The following is an 18,875-nucleotide window of genomic DNA, read 5'->3' as shown; positions in this document are numbered from 1 at the left end:
CACCTGGGTATGTTAACTAAAAAGAAAAGTAACTCTCATGCCAAGCTCAATCTCTGTAAATTGAATATTTTTAAATATACTACAGATTTCCTTGACATTGATCGGAAATTATATGCCCTTATTTTTAAGTTGAGAAACTTGGTGTGCAATATCAGTGAAATTCATTTTTTTGATCTTTTTAAGGACTTGAATGGTTTTCATTGCCAATTTTACTGTCCTGTTGAATCACACTTGGTCTGCTTTATTTTATTTTTTTTTTATTTTTTTGAACACTAGAAATTGGTCCAAACACTTCATCTCCTGCTTTCATGTTTTACATTGAGGCTTAACTTTTAACAAATTCTCAAAATGATTGATGTTTTTCATGTGTCTTATATACTGATACTGAAATTTGATTTTTTTTTAAACATTTAAGCAGAGTGTCATGCAATTGAGATTAAACTATTTCTATTCACGTATCAATGGACAAAATACTGTATTATACGAATATTTGAAATCAGGAAAATTTAATGGAACTATAGCCATGGAAGTTGTTTGAATCTCCAACAAAAAATTTCCCCAAAGTGAGTATGTTCTTAATAGCAAATTAAGGTTCATCTGTGCATATGAATCTCTTTATTTGATAGTATTTATAACTAATTTCAACTAAACCAACCTAATAGGCTGTTTAAAAATAAACAAATATAGACTATTCTGTTTAGTCTTCTACTAAAGCTGGGCATATGTAAATAAAATAACATTGGAGGCGAGTTGAGTGTATTAAAAGATCATTTTGTGTCCTTACATGTGTTCCATATAGTTTTATCCTTTTAGAAATTCTGAAGGGCTTGGCATTCCTTTGAAACAAGGGTATGGAACTCCCTTTTAACTTTTTTATCAAGTGGCACTTGTCCACCTCATCGTGTCTTCTGGCTGTTCACAAAACCCATTCTGTTGATGGACTGAATATCTGAACCACTTGGGGCCCTTCCTAGTCCTGTAACATGTAAGTAGATGGCATACCAGTCTATCTACGTGCTATATGCTACAGAATAAAGCCTCAGATAGTAAGAAATCTTACAGTAATGTCCCAAATACACACTTAAACAATGACTCTGCAAAGCTAGAAAACAATCGAACAATGAAAAAATGCAGAACCTATAGTCTTGTTATATCAGTTGGCACTGTGCCATCTGTTGGCCATAGATTCTCTTTTTAGAGGGAAATTTTTATTCAAAAATACAATTTTCTGATGTTTCTGGCACATGATGGCTACAAGTCAGTACCACAGAATCGCTTGGGTTGATAGAAACTCCTGTTTGTCCTCAGATATATTGCTTCATTGTGGCACAGTGGGTTTAATTATTCTTAAATAAACTCGATAAATATTTATCCATTCTAGCCTTCAATATCTGCCACAACTCTTTAGCAGCTATGTTCTGTTTCCTACCTGTGTGCCTCAGTTTTTAACCTGAATTATCTGACTGTAGGTTATGCTAATTTTGGCTGACTAAAGTTGATCTATTATCTTCATATTTGAAAACTTAACACATGTACTTCTCTCCTGAGTTCTGACCTTTATTTGTTTAAAATGCAGTACCAAGAATACATGCAGTAATTAACTTAGTGCTAATTAAAGCAGTAGTCTCTAACATCTTTTCGATACATTCAGCATTTCACACTCGTATCTAAATGACTTTTTTGCTTGTGAGCTGGTCATAATTTCTTCTAACCTGTTATATGAAACTATTTTTGTGAGTCGTCTTATATATGGATTAATTTTGAGAAGTTCTGAGAATAGGTCGGTACCGCTCAATAGACATGTGCACTACCTGTGATTGCTCAAATAAGAAACATGGTATTGTTTCTGTTCCCTGTGGGTTTTTTGTTTTTTTAAATAAATGCATGTAGTACATACCTGTGCATGTAACCTTCCAATTTCCTTGTATAAGACTTAGAAACTTTCTGTGGACACTTGTGCCAGTTAAACTCAGATTTGCTTTCTGTGAATATTAGTGTAATAAAAAAGATGTACAAACATAGCTGAAGAGAACTCACTTAAAAATTCAAGCAAATATTTGTGGAAAACCTTACTCAGTATTTGCCAATCTCTGTTAATCACATGTTACTGTACACAATGAAGCATTAGCTTTTCCTAAAACAATGCCACTCTGTCAGATCATCCACTGCACGCACACTTTTCTCTGATACTAATGTTGAAGTGGCATTCTCCCATTCAGTTTTTCTGCATTTAATTGCTTTTTACATATGTGACTTTTCATCTGTCATGATTGTGATATAATCAAATCTCAATTTTCTGCTCATCTCCAATATATAAAGATTGTATTGCATTTTAATCTAGTTTCCAGTTGCAATCCTTCCAGGTTCATATCTGCGAATTTGATTAGCATATTGCACTCCCTCCTCCAAGTAGTTGACAAATTTATTGAATTGTAGTGGACTCGGACCCCCCTGGATACTCAACTGAACACCTGTTCTCAATTTGACATTAAACCATTCATCTTTCCTCATATATTTTTAGTTTGTGTATCCGTTTTGTAGTTCCAACTAATTCACATTTGTGTAGTACTTTATTTCATTATGGAACTATTCCTCATACCCGTTTAAAAGCTTAAGATATTTACTATATTTTTGAAACCTTTAAATCATAACAAGAAAGTTAGTATAAAGACATAGTAACTACATAGTTCAACAAAAATATTCAAGACTCCACACAGATCTTTGTTGGATTGGACCCACAGACAGCATGGTGCACTCAAAAGACTAGCTGAATTCCTTTTGCAGTATTTATACTTCACCACTGTGAGCAGAAAACCACCAATGTGCTTTCTAAGGAGAAGATTTTTTGAATTTTTGCCAATGTGATGGTAAAAGTCAGGCAAATCTAACTTCAGAATTCTTCATTGTCATGGATAAATCCTGGCATTCGAGGAAAAGTGAATGGTATTTCTGGGTCTTCCTATATGGAGCCTTCTATTGAAACACTTTTTTTTCTCCAAATTGTGAAGCCCATAGTAACCAAATGCTGTAAGAGCTAGCTGGCATGTGCCACTGACCAGCAGAATTCTCCAAACTCCTTTTAAATAATCAAGTAAATCTTTTTGCATGGAGATGTTTTCATAAAACAGTATTAGTTTTTCACAACTGACATGGCTACGAGGACTGAAGAATCTAACCTATGATCTGCTTTGTTAGAATCCTTTCTTTTCTTTCCTTTCCTCTTTGCTTCTGACTTAATCCTTTGCCTACTTCACAGGCCGATTCTTTGATGAGAATGAATCCCCTGTTGATCCGCAGCATGGCTCTAAATTGGCGGATTATAATGGGGATGATGGTAACGTGGGTGAGTATGAGGCAGACAAGCAGGCTGAACTTGCCTACAATGAGGAAGAGGATGGTGATGGTGGAGAAGAAGACGTCCAAGGTGAGCTTGGGCCTTGTCTCCATCCCACTAAAGAAAAATCTACACTGAGTTTACTTGTTGAATTTGTGTACAGCTTCAATATTACTAGCTAATCAAAACTGCCTTAGCATAAAAGAAATGTTCTTCAGGCAGTCTTTCACTTATGTTTATACTTACTGTTTCAAAACCAACCTTATAACGGTTTTCAATACAGTATATTTTAACATTGTATAAATCTTTGAAAGAATCTGCTTTATTATGCTAGTGAAGTTAGCATGACTGAAATTTCAGGAACAGTTTTATTTGCCTTCAATAATCAGGAAGTCTCATAGCTAGTTATTTTGAACATACATGCTTCTGCATTTATTAAAACAATTTCAAAGGCATATTAACATGTATTTTGAGACTACTACTTATATCTGTAGTATTCACAACTATCTTAGGGTGTTACATGTTTGCTGATCATAAAATTATCAGCACTTAGTAGCTAAAAACTAAACTAAACGTTTTTGTGCTTAATACACAGATTCAACAGACATTCAATTTACCCTATTAACTTCAAAACTAGTTAACTCAGTGATAGTCTAATATCCACTTATATGTGCATGCCTCCATCTTTTGTTCTGCGGGCACTTCAGTGTATTGACTCTTCATAGAATCATAGAATATCAGGGTTGGAAGGGACCTCAGGAGGTCATCTAGTCCAACCCCCTGCTCAAAAGCAGGACCAATCCCCAATTAAATCATCCCAGCCAGGGCTTTGTCAAGCCTGACCTTAAAAACTTCTAAGGAAGGAGATTCCACCACCTCCCTAGGCAACGCATTCCAGTGTTTCACCACCCTCCTAGTGAAAAAGTTTTTCCTAATATCCAACCTAAACCTCTTCATTGCATGTTTCCAATTACACTATTAATGTTGTATGGTAGTGTAGTAGTAGTTTGTGAAAAGTTTGCACAATTTTATGGAGAAATTGTTTCAGGTACTAAATATATCTCCAGCTAAAAGAAAATTGCATAAGACGAAATATTTTGAAGTTTTATAGGTGCCTGTTCTTGATCATCTTATTGTAACCGCATATTCTTTTCCTGAAAAGTTCCCAGATAACAGGGTTTGTACAGCAGGAAATAAATTTGAAAGACTTTCTTCTAAGCATAGTTAATAGAGACCCTAAATATGGTTAGAACCAACCGACTCCTGTAGCTGTGCACTTAAATATGCATCATGCTGTGGCTGTGTTGGCGTGGGGAAGCTAATGAACAGGTGAAGGAGTACGTAAGTACAGATCAGAACTTGGAGCAATGAATTAACTTACTGACAAACAAAGCCTACTGCTGCTCTTCCAGCATGAGGCTCCTGTTCTTGCGGTTTTGATCAGCGGTGACAGGTGCATTTCTAAATGCTCTGGATTACTGTCTTCAGTTTCATCTGAATAGGGCTGCTATGTCTTCAGTTCTGTCTGTAAAACCCACTTTGTATCTTCGATTTGGAGATCTGACCAAGTAGAATACATAGCCTGTTTATTTTATTGCCATTGACTTATAGAAGTATGGGATTTCTGCTCTTAACCATACATCTTGTAAAGTTAAGGAAAGAGTTCTATCTAGACACTCATGTGTAACTGTCTAAACCATGCATTCAGATTTTCAAAAATAGGAGCTTAAAGTTAGGCTTCAGTCTGGTTTTTGAAAAGAGATGAGCATCCAACAGCTCCCTCAGTAGGTACTTGTTGGATGCTCATCTCTTTTGACAGCTCAGGCTGATGACTAAATATGACTCCAGTTTTTTAAAACCTTGGCCATATTGCCTAGCTTTTCATTTTAGTCCCTACAATACTATGACCACTCTTAAATCTCCTCAAAGTGCTAGTTTTCTGTATTCTACTCAGTACGGTCCCCTCTCTCTCTCTCTTTACTGCTGTGCTCTATGAATCATAAATTAGAGATGGGGGAAAAACTGATTAGGTCATCTAGTCCAATGCTATGGACCAGTGCAGGATTGTTCCCCCTGCAGTATGCAGCTCTTGCTCAACTGACTAGATCAGTGTGTGAGTTCTTAGGTTGGATTCAGTTTTGACTGACCTTTCAATACTAACCCAGTGTCGTAGTGGTTTGTATTCTGCAGAGCAAGTGATGAGATTGAGTACACATAATTCGTGTTGCATGCCATTATAAACAGCATATTTTAGTATACTATTCTGTACACCAGTTCTTACAGCACGATTCTATAAGGTATGTTGGTGGGAAATTGAAAAGTTAGAGGCACAGAGAGCTGTGGTTAAATTGTATTTATTCAAATAAGCCTTGGGTTGTAAATTGCTTTAACTTGTTTGTACTTAATATCGATTTGGATCAGCTGGTGGCAAAGAGAAATTGCTTTGTAAAAGTCTTGGACGTTTACAGATACGATGCCTGACAATTCAGTAATCTGGGTTCTGCGGCTTTATTTTGGACTAGCAGATAGGAAACTTAGATTTTTGGAACTCATACTGTATACATCAAAAGTGACAGTGGGCTTAATTTTTGTCAGTAAAGGTCAGTGTGTTAACTTGTGAGCATCTGCCTGAAAAGAAGAGTAGCAGATATGATCTCTGCAGGTTCAAGATGAAAGAAGTGGCTTGGAACTGAAGGGAAAAGGAATGACAGCTGGGTATTTGCTCTGTTTTTCTGTGTGCTGGTTATTTGCCTGATTTTGGTGTACAGATCAATGGCAGGGAAAAGCCAACAATACTTTGCTCAGGGGAAGCATTAAAAATGTGTTTAGTCAACGCGCTTTTTGGTGACATGGCTTCATTGTTGTAATGAGTGAAAGGGAAAAATCTCAATGGTCTTTGGCTAAAGTGAAACCGAAATGTTTTTGGAAAATATTCTGTGGCTTTAAAGGCAAAGCAGAAAGTATTGTAGGTACAAACAAATCAAGTTAAGCAGCTCTTGTTTTTATCACAAAATGTTTATATTCCAGGTTGTATTTAATAGCAATATCAGTGTTTGAAAATTTCACATTCATATAAGAGACATCACCCAGGGGATGCAGTCTTCTTGAGTGGCTTTAATTGTTTAATAATTCTTGACACCTGTATTATGAGTCTTTGGCTCAACTGAAATACCCCTGAGCCAATGGCAGCCTGGTTTCATTGTAATGCGCATTTCACAGAGGTTAAATTTGAGACTTGGACTATTGCAGTATGTAATAGAACGGTAAGACTCCTTCCAGAATTGTTAGAAGGATACTACCATTAAAAAACTGAAACTTTCCAGCTTACAAATGCAAAGTACTTTAGGAAGGAAGATTTCAGTGTGAACTTTCTGAATAAGACACATTTTGAGGAAAGATCTAATTAAACCTCTTCCAGCAGTGAAACTTGCCCATGTTACTTCTAGGAATGGGAGGGATGCAACAAATTTGGAGAAGGGGAGCTCTAAGCTTTGAAATATCTTTCAGAATTTGCCATTGCTGTATTTGGAACTTCAGCTTTCTTGGTTTGAAAGCAGGAAGGAAAAGGCCAGAGCCCCATGTTAGGTTGGAAAGAAGAAATAGAACAGGACAGTAAAGTTTGACAATTGCTGTGGTAGGCTGTTAAGGTATTGGAAAGTTTGGTGAAAGTGAGAACTCCTCTTCCCTTCCCGTGGTTGAGGATGAAGTTACAAATCTATCAAAAGCCTACCAATCAAAGGCTGATGTGAAGGATACAATCCTCTATGCGGTGTTCACACATGGTATCTGATTAGAAATTCGACCACTTTGCAGCATCTGGAATTAGCAGTGGGGTTGGGCATTTCCCTTGGATCTCACCCTCCAAAGAAAACTTTCATCTCTACCTCTGGCTAATGTCTGGCTTAAAATATTTTTTTCCCCAAGTCCTGAGCAGGTAAATGTCATAAATGACATGGTGGATATCAGTCAGATGATAACCTTTCTGGATAACTGCATTCATCTTTTGAGCAGAAAGGGATAACTGAGAATTTTATCATGGGCAGTATGATGATATTGAAGATGAACGCACAACAAAGATTGAATTGACCTGAAGATGAAAGAAAAATATAAAACCGTATTAGAGCTAATATATAAAATATAAGACTGAAGCTTAGAGTTTGCTGTTTAAAGACTTCATAAGACACTGTACTATGGTGTCTTAGAAGCACAAATGTGAACTTTAATATAGCAGACTTCAAAAACACTGATTAAAAGTACAATTTGAAATACTGGGCATGGATTCCACTGCTTCACAATTGACTGTGCCAAAGATTTTTGGAGTGTTCCTCCTTTTTATGCTCATGAGGAAGAGAGAGAAGAAATGTATAGCTTGGTTCATTATCAGACCATATACAGCTTTTTTGGCAGTGGGAGCTAGAGGCAAGAGTGTAACTTTTCTGCATGAGGTACACAGTTTTGTTGTGTGGTGTTTTTTTCTTGTAATGCACTGTCTGTGAAGGTGGGGGAAAATGGAGAAGGCACAAAGTCTCATTCTTCTGGAAAGGATTTGGATTTAATAGGATTGTCTGGCACATTTAAAAGGGACATTCTCAACTGATAAATATAACCAGTCCTAGAATGTCTTAAAATCAATCAAATCTCTGAAACTCAGCACTCCAAAATAAGGGTATCTAGCACCATCAAAATCCCACTTCTTCAGCAGAGGCAACCCAAAAAATGAAGACCACTGGGTTTGTAATTAGATATAGCCATCATGGCATCTCTGGCATGTCTAGTCTATTCTTGTGAACAGGCAGGTTTAATATGGTGTGCACCCATGTCAGTATCCACATATATCTGTAACCTGATGTGTTCTGGAAAGCTATTTTTAAATGAGTTTCAGTAGTGATCATTTAGTTGTATATTAATTTGGATCTGAATATTTCAATTGCAGATGATGAAGAGAAAGAACTTCAAATGGACCTTGGAGACTATAGAAAGTCACGCTTCAATGATGTGCTTTAAAGCCTGAATTAAAATCTAAGAGAATTTGCAACAGAACTGAAGCACTGCAAAACTGAACCATTTTTGTTTCAGTAATCCTTAAGATGGTAATAAAGAAACAATAGGATTACTTAAAATAAATTTACTTAATGTTAGTTAAGTAATGGAAGGAGACACAAAATGCTGTGTGTATATATGTACATAGTTGTACTATTGCAAATTGTATTATCAAAATGACATTTCTGTTCTGTTATAGTGAGCCAATTAAATTTAAAGACTGTACCTTACCTGTAATCTTTGCTTTTAAAACAAACTAATATATTATCAATTTAGTCTGAATTGTTTCTGCAAATTAGGAAATCTTGTAAACTGGAGAACTTGTACAGTTTGTATCTTACATATGGAAGAAATATACTGTGGAAACAATTGGACAGCCGAAGGACTTCTTTTATACAGGAATATATCATCTGTATGAATGAAAATACCCCTTTGTTTTCCATGGGTGCTGTATTTTGTATTTTGCAGGTAAGCTTTCAATTGAGACAACTGAATGAAAATGTGTAAAAATATTTATGGGTTGCACCTTCCTTAATAAATTAAGGACAGAGATAGGTGACTGAAACATTCTACAGCAACTTTCTAGAAATCAGAGCCATTTAATCCTAGCACACAGTGACCAAAGTTTATATCCATAGTTGGAAATCAGTGATATTAGAGTATTAGTAACTTCATCCATGATGGAAGAGGTATGGCTAGCTGATTTCACCAGTCAAACTAAAAACTGAATCAGTATTTTAAAACTTCCCTTAACAAAGCTGTAGGAAACTTATTTGCTAACACCTTTAAAGGGTACAAGTGTTTCTTAAATTAGAAGTAGTCTACAACAGTTCTGTATAAATAGCTCACATTAGAGAAAACTAAAGGAAAGTATGTGCAGTCTTTGCAATCACAAGATATAATCATATGAACCCTCTTAATTTCATGAACAGCTCAAGTCTGTCATTTTTAATTTAAAGTTTAATACTGTGATACAGATCTCTTCAAACATTTGACATCTGCACTGTTGCTTTTCTATTTCAGAAGAGTTTGTACTTGTTTGTATTCTGGGTTGAAATACTTTCTGAATTCCACAGAAATGGTTTTGTTTATTTACAGTAAGTTCAAATTTAAGGTTAACGCTACCTGCCTCTCAAAAAGGGCTACTGGGAATAGAATTTATGGGGCCTATGACGGGGTGATTGTACTTTGCTATCTCTGTACTCAGGTTCAAATTTAAAATAGCATCGTATTACATTTAAGGTTCATTGTGGTGATTAAGTGAACATTTTGAATAAATTTTGAGTAAATAGTAAAAGGTCATCAGGTTTTTTTACTTCAGTAACAATTCGTAGTTATACAATAACTTCCTGAAAACAAAGCTTTGAGAAGATTCTGCTTAAGCAGCTGACCTTTTTTTTTTTTTTTGGAAGACTTGAGCTTTGTTGACTTAAGCCAGGACTATTCATTACACACTTTAAAAATATTGCATGATGTGAGTATATTTTCAACATGAAAATAAAAAGCTGAACCTGCTCAGTGAGATGCCATAACAATACCCCATTACGATACAAATCTTAAAATTCTAAATTTGCAGTCTTCAGTAGATAACACTGTACTTTGTACACTGCAAGATTTTACTTAAGATGCTTTCAAAATGTAACTTTTGTCCTGAATGAGGTGTTCAAGATTCAGTTACTGAAACCATTTATTGGGTTCTAATAAATTAAGCTAAGTTTTCACTGTCTCATTATTGGCTTTGTGGGCTATTTTAGACAAATCATATGTATCTGAAGTTAATTCTTTTCACCTCGACTTCTTGTGTGTGGTGTTGGGTTTTGTTTATTTTTGTACTGGATTAATGTCTTCATAAAAGTGATGGATTGCTGAATACTAGCCATGCGTAAGCAAATGCTGTGAAAGCTGCTGTTTATATGCCAACCAGAATAGTTATTTTGGATGAGACCATTCACTTCAAGATATGCTTTCACTTGTGATACTAAATACAGGATATTAACCTAGATTTTCATATGCAGAAAGGCTAGGCCACTGCAGAACCTAGCTCCCCTTCTAGGTTGGTTTAAGAAAGTTATAATTTTCCCTTAATACCAAATGCCAGAATGAAATGTGGACACTAAATATTTTAATGTCCTGTGGAAACAGTAAAGTAGGTGTGTCAAGGCTGATTCCCCACTCTGACACTTTGAGTGCAGACGGTGGGGCCTGCAAGGATTTTAAAAATTAATGCCATCTACTCCAGGCTGGTATTAAACTCCCAAGGTCACAGCTTCTCTCTGACCATGGATGGGTAGATGCTGCCACCACCCAAGTGCAAAAAAACAAACCCTTTTGAGCAGTGGGTCTCAATCTTCAGCCCAGTCAGCACAGCTGCGGCCTATGTGACATCCTCAGGGCCACACAGGTAGTATTGGATGTGGTCTACAATGGTAAATAGGTTGAGAACCACTGGCTTAGAGTAACTTTATTGATATGATTCTTTCCTTCTTTAATGAAACACCAACTTGACAACACTGCATATACCTATTACATAAATCTGTCACTATGTAACTCAAGTGTTTGTTTTTCAGATTTAACTGTTCAGTCCTCTCTAGGTCTGATTTGTGTGATGGTCTCTCTCTTTTACACCATTTCATCAGGAACTCCACAATCATAACTTTCTTACCTACATTTGGGACTCTGCCCCTTTTGAATATTTATTTTGTGAAACAATGGCTTGTCTACTTAAAAAAAAAAAAAAAAAAATTGGTCCTAGAAAAGATTTCACCCACCTTGTCTCATTTAAAAAAATGTCTTGCACCAAAATTGGGTGCAATATTCTGCCATGCACTGGCACATCTTGATATGGTTAGTAGCTCTGTCTGAACAAATATCCCATCTAGAATAGGTCTCAATATTTTACATCCTCTGTGGCTGCCGTCGCCTGGCAACATTTGTTATAAATGGAGGAAATTATGCAATCTACCATTTTTAGACACTAGTAAAATCACTAAAGTGGATACAGTTCATATGGGATGGTTGGTGTACTCACCATCTAATACCATTCTTGCTGTGAATTATAATCCCTTTTGTTTTCAGTTGAATCCGATTTTTACGGGGAAAATTCCTGGGTTTTACAAGAAGTATGCATTTTCCAATTTTTACTCTTTTGTATCATTCAAATATATAAAAAAACTTATGAGGAAAATACAGTACATTGCATGAGATATTTATTATGATGCTACATTCGTCTGTGTGTATATGCAAAGCTGCCTGTTGAAGTAAGGCTCTATTGGTCCAGAAGATACACATCAGAGCTTCTGTGCCTCTTTGTTCAATGTGTGTATGTCCATCTGAACATACTGATGAATCTCAGGCCCCCACATACACATTTCAAGCTGTTAGCAGATAACGGTTTGAAGATTTGATGCATGAAAATGGGAAGAAAATGAAAATCTATCCTGTCCACTAAAGTAAACCCTGATATTTATCCAGAAAAATTCCTAACTTTTTGCACTGATTTTCAGCTGGTTTTGTTGTAATAAACACCAGTAAATTCCTGTGGAAAATCAAAAACCAAAAACAAAGCGTCCTAATTGTAATGCAGGGATAGTCATTGTCAAACTTATTTCATATAGTTTTCATTTTTGTGATCTTCAGACAGATTCAGTATTGGCCAAACCATTCAGGTGCCAGTGGCTGTCTGTCTACAGTAGTCAAAATGACTTGTCAGATCATAACCAGTGAGACTGTGCATTGCCCAGTCCTAACATTCACATTCCTAGGTATGCATACAGGCCAATAATTTACATCATATAGACAGGCAGAAGAAACTATAAATGTCCACACTTGTTCATGCTGTTTTAATAGGAAAACAGAGGAAGTTTCATGTTGGTACAGTTAGAAGGGATAACCTATTAACTCATTATGAGTAACTCAATTCTTCTTTGAAATAAGGCCCTATATTAAGAATTAAATTTAGATTCCAAGGACAAAAGTAATAGGTATGGCTTCCACAGTTTATTTCCTAGTTAATCAAAGCTATAGAACGACGATGAAAAATGTCAGAGTCTACTCCTGCCTCCTGGAGTAGGAGTCCAGAAAAACATAGTGCATGCTGATATTGGTGTCTGGATCTCTTACTGAGAGAATTCCACTTCTTGAGGGCTTTTAGCAGGGGTGCTCTGAGGAAGGTTCCAGCTATATTTGACTACTGTGGAGAGAGATTGACTATCCCTTTATAGCAAAGCAAGTACAGAGGTAGCAATCTCATTTTCTCCATAGTTTTGGAAAATATTTAATTATAACCAATAGAAACATCTTTTGGTGGTCGCAGGGTATCAATTTATGGAACCTAATTTAGGTCACTGAGCACTTTACCCTTCATTCTTTAGTGAGCTAACGTTTAAAGAATGTTGTTCCTAATGTAAATTATACTGTCAAACCAATCCCACTTCAGTGAAAAAAACTCTGCATTGTTATGGGAAACTGTCAGTTTTTCTTTAGAGGCTATATGATGATCTATTCATGCCAAAAAAGACATCACTCCAGCCACTACTTAAACTAGAAAACAGGAGAACAAAACTAAAGCTGTAAGCTACAATCAGCGGCACCTTCATTCTCCAGTAACTTCCAGAGTAGAACAACAAAAAAGGTCTAGAAAACATGACATCTGAGGGAAGATTGAAAAAAACTGGGTTTGCTTAGCCTGGAGAAGAGAAAGTGGAGAGGGGACACAACAACAGTTTTCAAATACATAAAAGGTTGTTGAAGGGAGAAAAAAATTTCTTTTTAACCTCTGAGGATAGGACAAGAAGCAATGGGCTCAAATTGCAGTAAGGGCAGTTAGGAAAAACTTCCTAACTGTCAGAGTAGTTAAGCACTCAAATAAATTGCTTAGGGAGGTTGTGGAATCTCCATCGTTGGGGATTTTTAAGAGCAGGTTGGACAAACCCCTGTCAGGGATGGGCTAGAGAATACTTAGTCCTGCCTTGAGTGCAGGGGACTGGACTAGATGACCTCTCAAGGTCCCTTCCAGTCCTACAATTCTATGTGCTCAGTCCCATCTCAAATATAGAATTTATACTTTGGACAATATCCTGAGTGGCTATAAGCATGCCTAGTTCAATCCTAATGCTTAAGCTAACTATATTGTGGCACCAATGAGTTCTATAAGTAACACTCTTGCCTGTAAAAGAGGTATTCATAGAGGAGATTCACTTCTAATCATAGAATCTTCAAACCACTCGCTCCAGCATGAGGAGAGAATGACAATGCAGATATATGATTAATCTGTTTTTTTAGTCAAGAGGTTCTCAACCTTTTTCTCTCTGACACCCTCACAACATGCTGTGAAAATTCCATGACCCCGCTGGGCCACAACAGCTGTTTGTCTGCATATAAAAGCCAGGGCCGGTGTTAGTGGGTAGAGAGCCGGGCAATTGTCTGGGGCTCCATGCCACAGGGAGCGCTGCAAAGCTCAGTTGCTCAGGCTTTGACTTCAGCCCTGTGTGGTGGGACTTTGGCAACCAGGGCTACATAACTGTGCGGTGGGACTTCGGCTTTCTGCCCTGGGCCCAAGCAAGCCTAATGCCGGCCATGCTTGGTGGACCCCCTGAAACCTGCTCGGGGGCCCTGGACCCCTAGTTGAGAACCATTGTTTTAGATGGTACTAAGATAAGGTTCAAACTCTCAAGAAGTCTTAAAGGTCTAGGGCTCCCTAACTCACTATTGGAAGATTAATTTTGTAAATTTGACAAATTGCTGAACGCTTGTACTTCTTACTCATTTCAATAGATAAAAATATTTAATCTGACTTTTATGGGGAGTGAGATGTGAGTGCATTGCGAGATCTTATCTTCCTTCAAGTAGATGAAAGGAGGAGACTGGTGCAAGGGTTTTTTAAAAAGTTTTTTTTAAGTAAGTGGATCAATTTTTTAAAAATATTTTTAAAAAATTAATTTAATCACAGGATTTTGCTACTGCAGAACCATTTGAGCTGACTGCTTTCCTAGGAGCAACTATAGAACAGAGCCTTTGAAATTTAGCTATGTTCCATCCCCTGCTACAATTAAAACTGACACACGGTCAACAAAAACATAAGTGACTTTAACCTATCCAGTTTTTTAAAAATGGGTAGTTTAGAAATACCCAAACCATTCTTGCTAAGTCAGTATCAGTTTCCATGGAAATGGCAGCATACAAAACGGTGACAGATTTCAGAGACACTGCTTCTTGAACACCTGCTTGCCTAAAAACACCACCTAGACTTCAAAATTAAATTGATTCCCACAGTCTGTAGTATTAGTTTTAAAAGAAAAATTAAAACAAAGCACCTTTAAAGGACATCACCAGGGTTTTCTCTATACGTTGATGTAAATAAGAAAATTAAAATAGTCAAGCTAGTCCTGATCTGTGTGCGCATCATATACCCACACAGCTAGAATGGTATTCAGCTCATCAAATTCTTGTTTTAATGCCCACAACAAAGTACTCTCTCTAGAAAGCAGCAAATAGGACCAACTGGCCATCCTTTTTCAAAGCTTTACATAAATTCAAATTAGATTCTCTTACACTAAATGCTACATTCTTCCTCTAAAACTTGTATCACTAACTGCTTGGCCTTGTCTACAGTAGGAAAATGGAGGCATGGCAAAAATGGCTACCTGCTCTACACTAGAGTGCTACACTAGTCCTCAAAATATTTTACAAATGTTCCTATTGGTTGTCTAAAACATTCTAGAAATAATTTTAACTGAAAATGTATTTGAGTTTTAAACACAGCTCCTTAAATTAGGTAAAAAGCCTTGAGGTGAGAACTGACTATGTGTTTGGGCTTTCCAGTAAGTAATTTGCCATCGACTTAAATTCAATAGTTTCCCTTTGGGGAGATAAAAGGGAGAGAGTGTGAAGTAGTGCAATAGTTTACTATTTTTCAGTTAAAAATTTTTAGTTCCTAACTTTTTTCAATAAGGTCTTGTGAATACTACTACTTCTCTTTTGACACACACGCAGTAGAGCCAATAAAGGAAAATAACATGAAGTAGCCAAGTTGTTTTTTTCCCTAGCCTATATTTTAAATGTGCTTCTTACTGATACTAGATTCATCTGTGTAAATGAATATGTTGAACAAACCAAACCTCTGCCTCTACCCTGCTATAAATAAATAAAAATATATATAACCTACCACTTCCCTAAGACAAAAGCCTGAGTAACCAGATTAGTTTTACCCCATTCGCTGAACCTCAGCAAATGTGGGCTCTGTCAGAGCAACGAGGGAAGTAGGTTCCAGCCACAAGAGCTATATGCTGAAAAAGCCCCATCTGCTGCACCCAGAAATTCAAAGTTAGAGCCTGTGGGTGAGAGTGCATCTCAGTAGTTGTGGTAATACACAGCAGAAGTTGTCCCTTTGGTAGCAAGGACCAAACCATGCAAGGGTGTAAACATCAATGTGAACACTTTGAATATCACCTAGACATGAATAGGAAAACTGCAACCTCTGGAGCACTATTACAGGTTTAGATCACTGCATATTTCAACAGCTTTAATTTCCAATTTACCTGCAAGCATAGCTGCACATGGAGCTAATTGTACTAACTTTGTGGAGGTGACAAAAGCAGTGTTGCCAAAATTGCAGGTCTAGTTATATTTAATGTTTTTCTTAAAGCCCCTGTTCCTGGATTATTGTTACGTGAGACTCTCACCTTTCATTAAAAAAAGTTTCTAGTCTTTATAATTGTGAAGAAAAACTTGAAAATGGGAACTTAACAGCTTTAAAAAGACAAATTAAAAGAATCCCAACTTTATTTATTAAAAATCTCATGATTTTAAACATGTGAGGTGGTCAGTACTATAAAGGAATGGTTTACTGAGGCAAAGCCCATTGGAAACTGCCTAATGACAGGTTTCAGAGGAGCAGCCGTGTTTGTCTGTATCCGCAAAAAGAAAAGGAGGACTTGTGGCACCTTAAAGACTAACAAATTGTTTACCCCCTCCCTCCTACCCACCCCCCTTCCTCACACGTTCTTGTCAACTGCTGGAAATGGCCCACCTTGATTATCACTACAAAAGGTTCGTTCCCCCCCCCTCCCCGCTCGCACTCTCCTGCTGGTAATAGCTCACCTTACCTGATCACTCTTGTTACAGTGTGTATGGTAACACTCATTGTTTCATGTTCTCTGTGTATATAAATCTCCCCACTGTATTTTCCACTGCATGCATCCGATGAAGTGAGCTATAGCTCACGAAAGTTTATGCTCAAATAAATTCATTAGGCTCTAAGGTACCACAAGTACGCCTTTTCTTTTTGCCTAATGATAATAGCTAGACAAGTGGCTTGAGAGTGATTTTTATAACAAAGCATTCACTTACCTTACTACCAAAATGTATGCTTCCATGTTATACAGTTAATATATATACATAACCTTGTGTCATCACTGTCACCCTTGTCTCTCCCTCTCCACTTATTCGATACCCAACTGTTGTGTTTTGCCCAATTTACATTGTAAGCTTTCTGGGACAGGGACTAGTGTTGTCATCTGTGCAGTACCTAGTACAATGGGGCCCTGACCAAGCTGGGGCCTCTGAGTCCTATCATAATAGAAATAACAACTATTGATGAAAGAAATGAACTGGCTACTACAGCCTTTCAAGAGTCTAGGAGAAACTGGTGAAGTGGGAGTACCCAAACAGTGCACCTCACAGACAAAGGGAGGCAAAACCATGTCAGTAATGAGGGAAGGAGGAGAAGAGTTTTTATAAAGGCTTCCCCCAGCCACTGAGCAACAACTTTCTTCAATTTCCTCAACCAATTTTAATGTATCTTGCTCTGGCACTTGGGGAAGCAGACACTGCACTGTTCAGATTCAATGAAAGAGACATAGAACTTTGAACTCTATTTTCTTACATCAGTGGTTCTCAACCAGGGGCACATGTACCCCTGGGGTACACAGAGGTCTTCCAATGGGTACATCAACTCATCTAGATATTTGCCTAGTTTTACAACAGCCTACATAAAAAGCACTACCCAAGTCAGTACAAATTAAAATTTCATACAATGACTTGTCTATCTTGCTCTATATACTATACACTGAAATGTAAGTATAATATTTCTATTCCAACTGATTTATTTTATAGTTATATGGTAAAAGTGAGAAAGTAAGCAAGTTTTCAGTAATAGTGGACTGGGACACTTCTGTATTTTTATGTCTGATTTTGTAAGCAAGTAGTTTTTTAGTGAGATGAAACTTGGGGTACACAAGAGAAATCAGCCTCCTGAAAGGGATACAATAGTTTGGAAAGGTTGAGAGCCACTGTCTTACATCATGTCCCTAACTCTATCTGAGCACCTCATATTAACATACTGAGGCCACCACAGCCCAAGCAGCCTCTCTGTATCTTGTTTGGCTTCACCTACTTTGAGAAGGGAAGAACATTTGAAAAGTTGGGGGAAAATACTACAGTTTGAATTAAAAGTTACCTTTTCTTGGTATTGCTATGAACTTTGGCTCAGGCCTTTGCTTCCATATTCCTCCTCAATCCCTCTTTTCATTTATTTTTCCTTCCAGAAAAGAAAATGGAAACAGAGATACATACTAAGGATTTCAGCTCTGCAAGTTAGAAATCAAAGTAGTATATTTATTTAGTTGCCCCCTTTTCTGGCACTTTCCCGATGTGTCTCCTACTAAGCTAGAAACCTAAAAAAAAGTGAAAGCAGCTTTTAAAACCAAAAACCTTTTAAAGTTTGGAAATCTTAATTTGTCTAGCAATATTAACAGCTGTTTATGGCACAGCAGATGCTATGCTGACTGGTGCTTTTTGAAAATTTCAGATAGTACACAAGGCCATTTATCGGCTTTAGGGGATGATTAAACACTGAAGTGCTAGTGCCATTAACATCCAATTATAATATAACAATAATATTCTTCTTGCTTTGCAAGTTCTGCATTGTTACCTTCTTGTACTTTTTGGGGTATGGTTTAAATAAATAATTGTCCAAAGACAAATCTAAAAGGTGACTAATTGTTCAAGAGCACGTCACTGTGACTGAATAGTAATTATTGTTGAACAATAACGATGTTAGCAAATTGTGTGAGACAAAATGGTATTTATGGTTTGTGCCTACTGAAATCCTAGGAATATTTCTAATATTAATCTACTGCAATTTTGCAATTGTAGTTAGGCACGACAGGGCATGTGTTATGCTATAACAGAACCACTTCTTGGATGGCTTTCTTAAATCTCATGCTTTTAATACCTAAGGCATACTGCAACATAAACTTTCTCATTACTGCTTAATTAGCATAATTAGTTCCAACTCACAGCTGAATCAACAATACAGCTAGTAGTCATTAATCAGGTCTCTTAACTTATCTAAATAATTCTGCATTTAAAACATAGACCTGGAAAAGTTTGTGAAGGTGTAACCCCCAGGCATTGTTGCACTCCTCACCTATTCTTGATTTTTCAATCCACTGGAAGAATTCCTAACTAAATGTATTCTATACCTCAAACTCAATGTGGTATC

The 18,875-nt window shown here is 36.9% G+C and overlaps 1 protein-coding gene across 3 annotated transcripts in view; it reads left to right on the top strand.

The window, feature by feature from the left end:
- GOLM2 (golgi membrane protein 2) overlaps positions 1 to 10,093 on the top strand; it is a 32,643-nt gene extending 22,550 nt beyond the window's left edge. For 2 of the 3 annotated variants that reach the window (XM_077829125.1, XM_077829124.1), the window contains 2 exons: positions 3,257 to 3,424; positions 8,268 to 10,093. In XM_077829125.1, the coding sequence (XP_077685251.1) occupies positions 3,257 to 3,424; positions 8,268 to 8,338 (239 nt within the window). In that variant the 3' untranslated portion in view covers positions 8,339 to 10,093. The remainder of the gene's footprint in view (positions 1 to 3,256; positions 3,425 to 8,267) is intronic. The other variant, XM_077829126.1, reaches the window with a different exon arrangement.
- The last annotated feature ends 8,782 nt before the right edge of the window (positions 10,094 to 18,875 follow it).

The sequence above is a fragment of the Eretmochelys imbricata genome, chromosome 10 (assembly GCF_965152235.1).
Source record: "Eretmochelys imbricata isolate rEreImb1 chromosome 10, rEreImb1.hap1, whole genome shotgun sequence".
Classification (NCBI taxonomy): Eukaryota; Metazoa; Chordata; order Testudines; family Cheloniidae; genus Eretmochelys; species Eretmochelys imbricata.
This window is presented reverse-complemented; position numbering and strand designations above follow the sequence as displayed.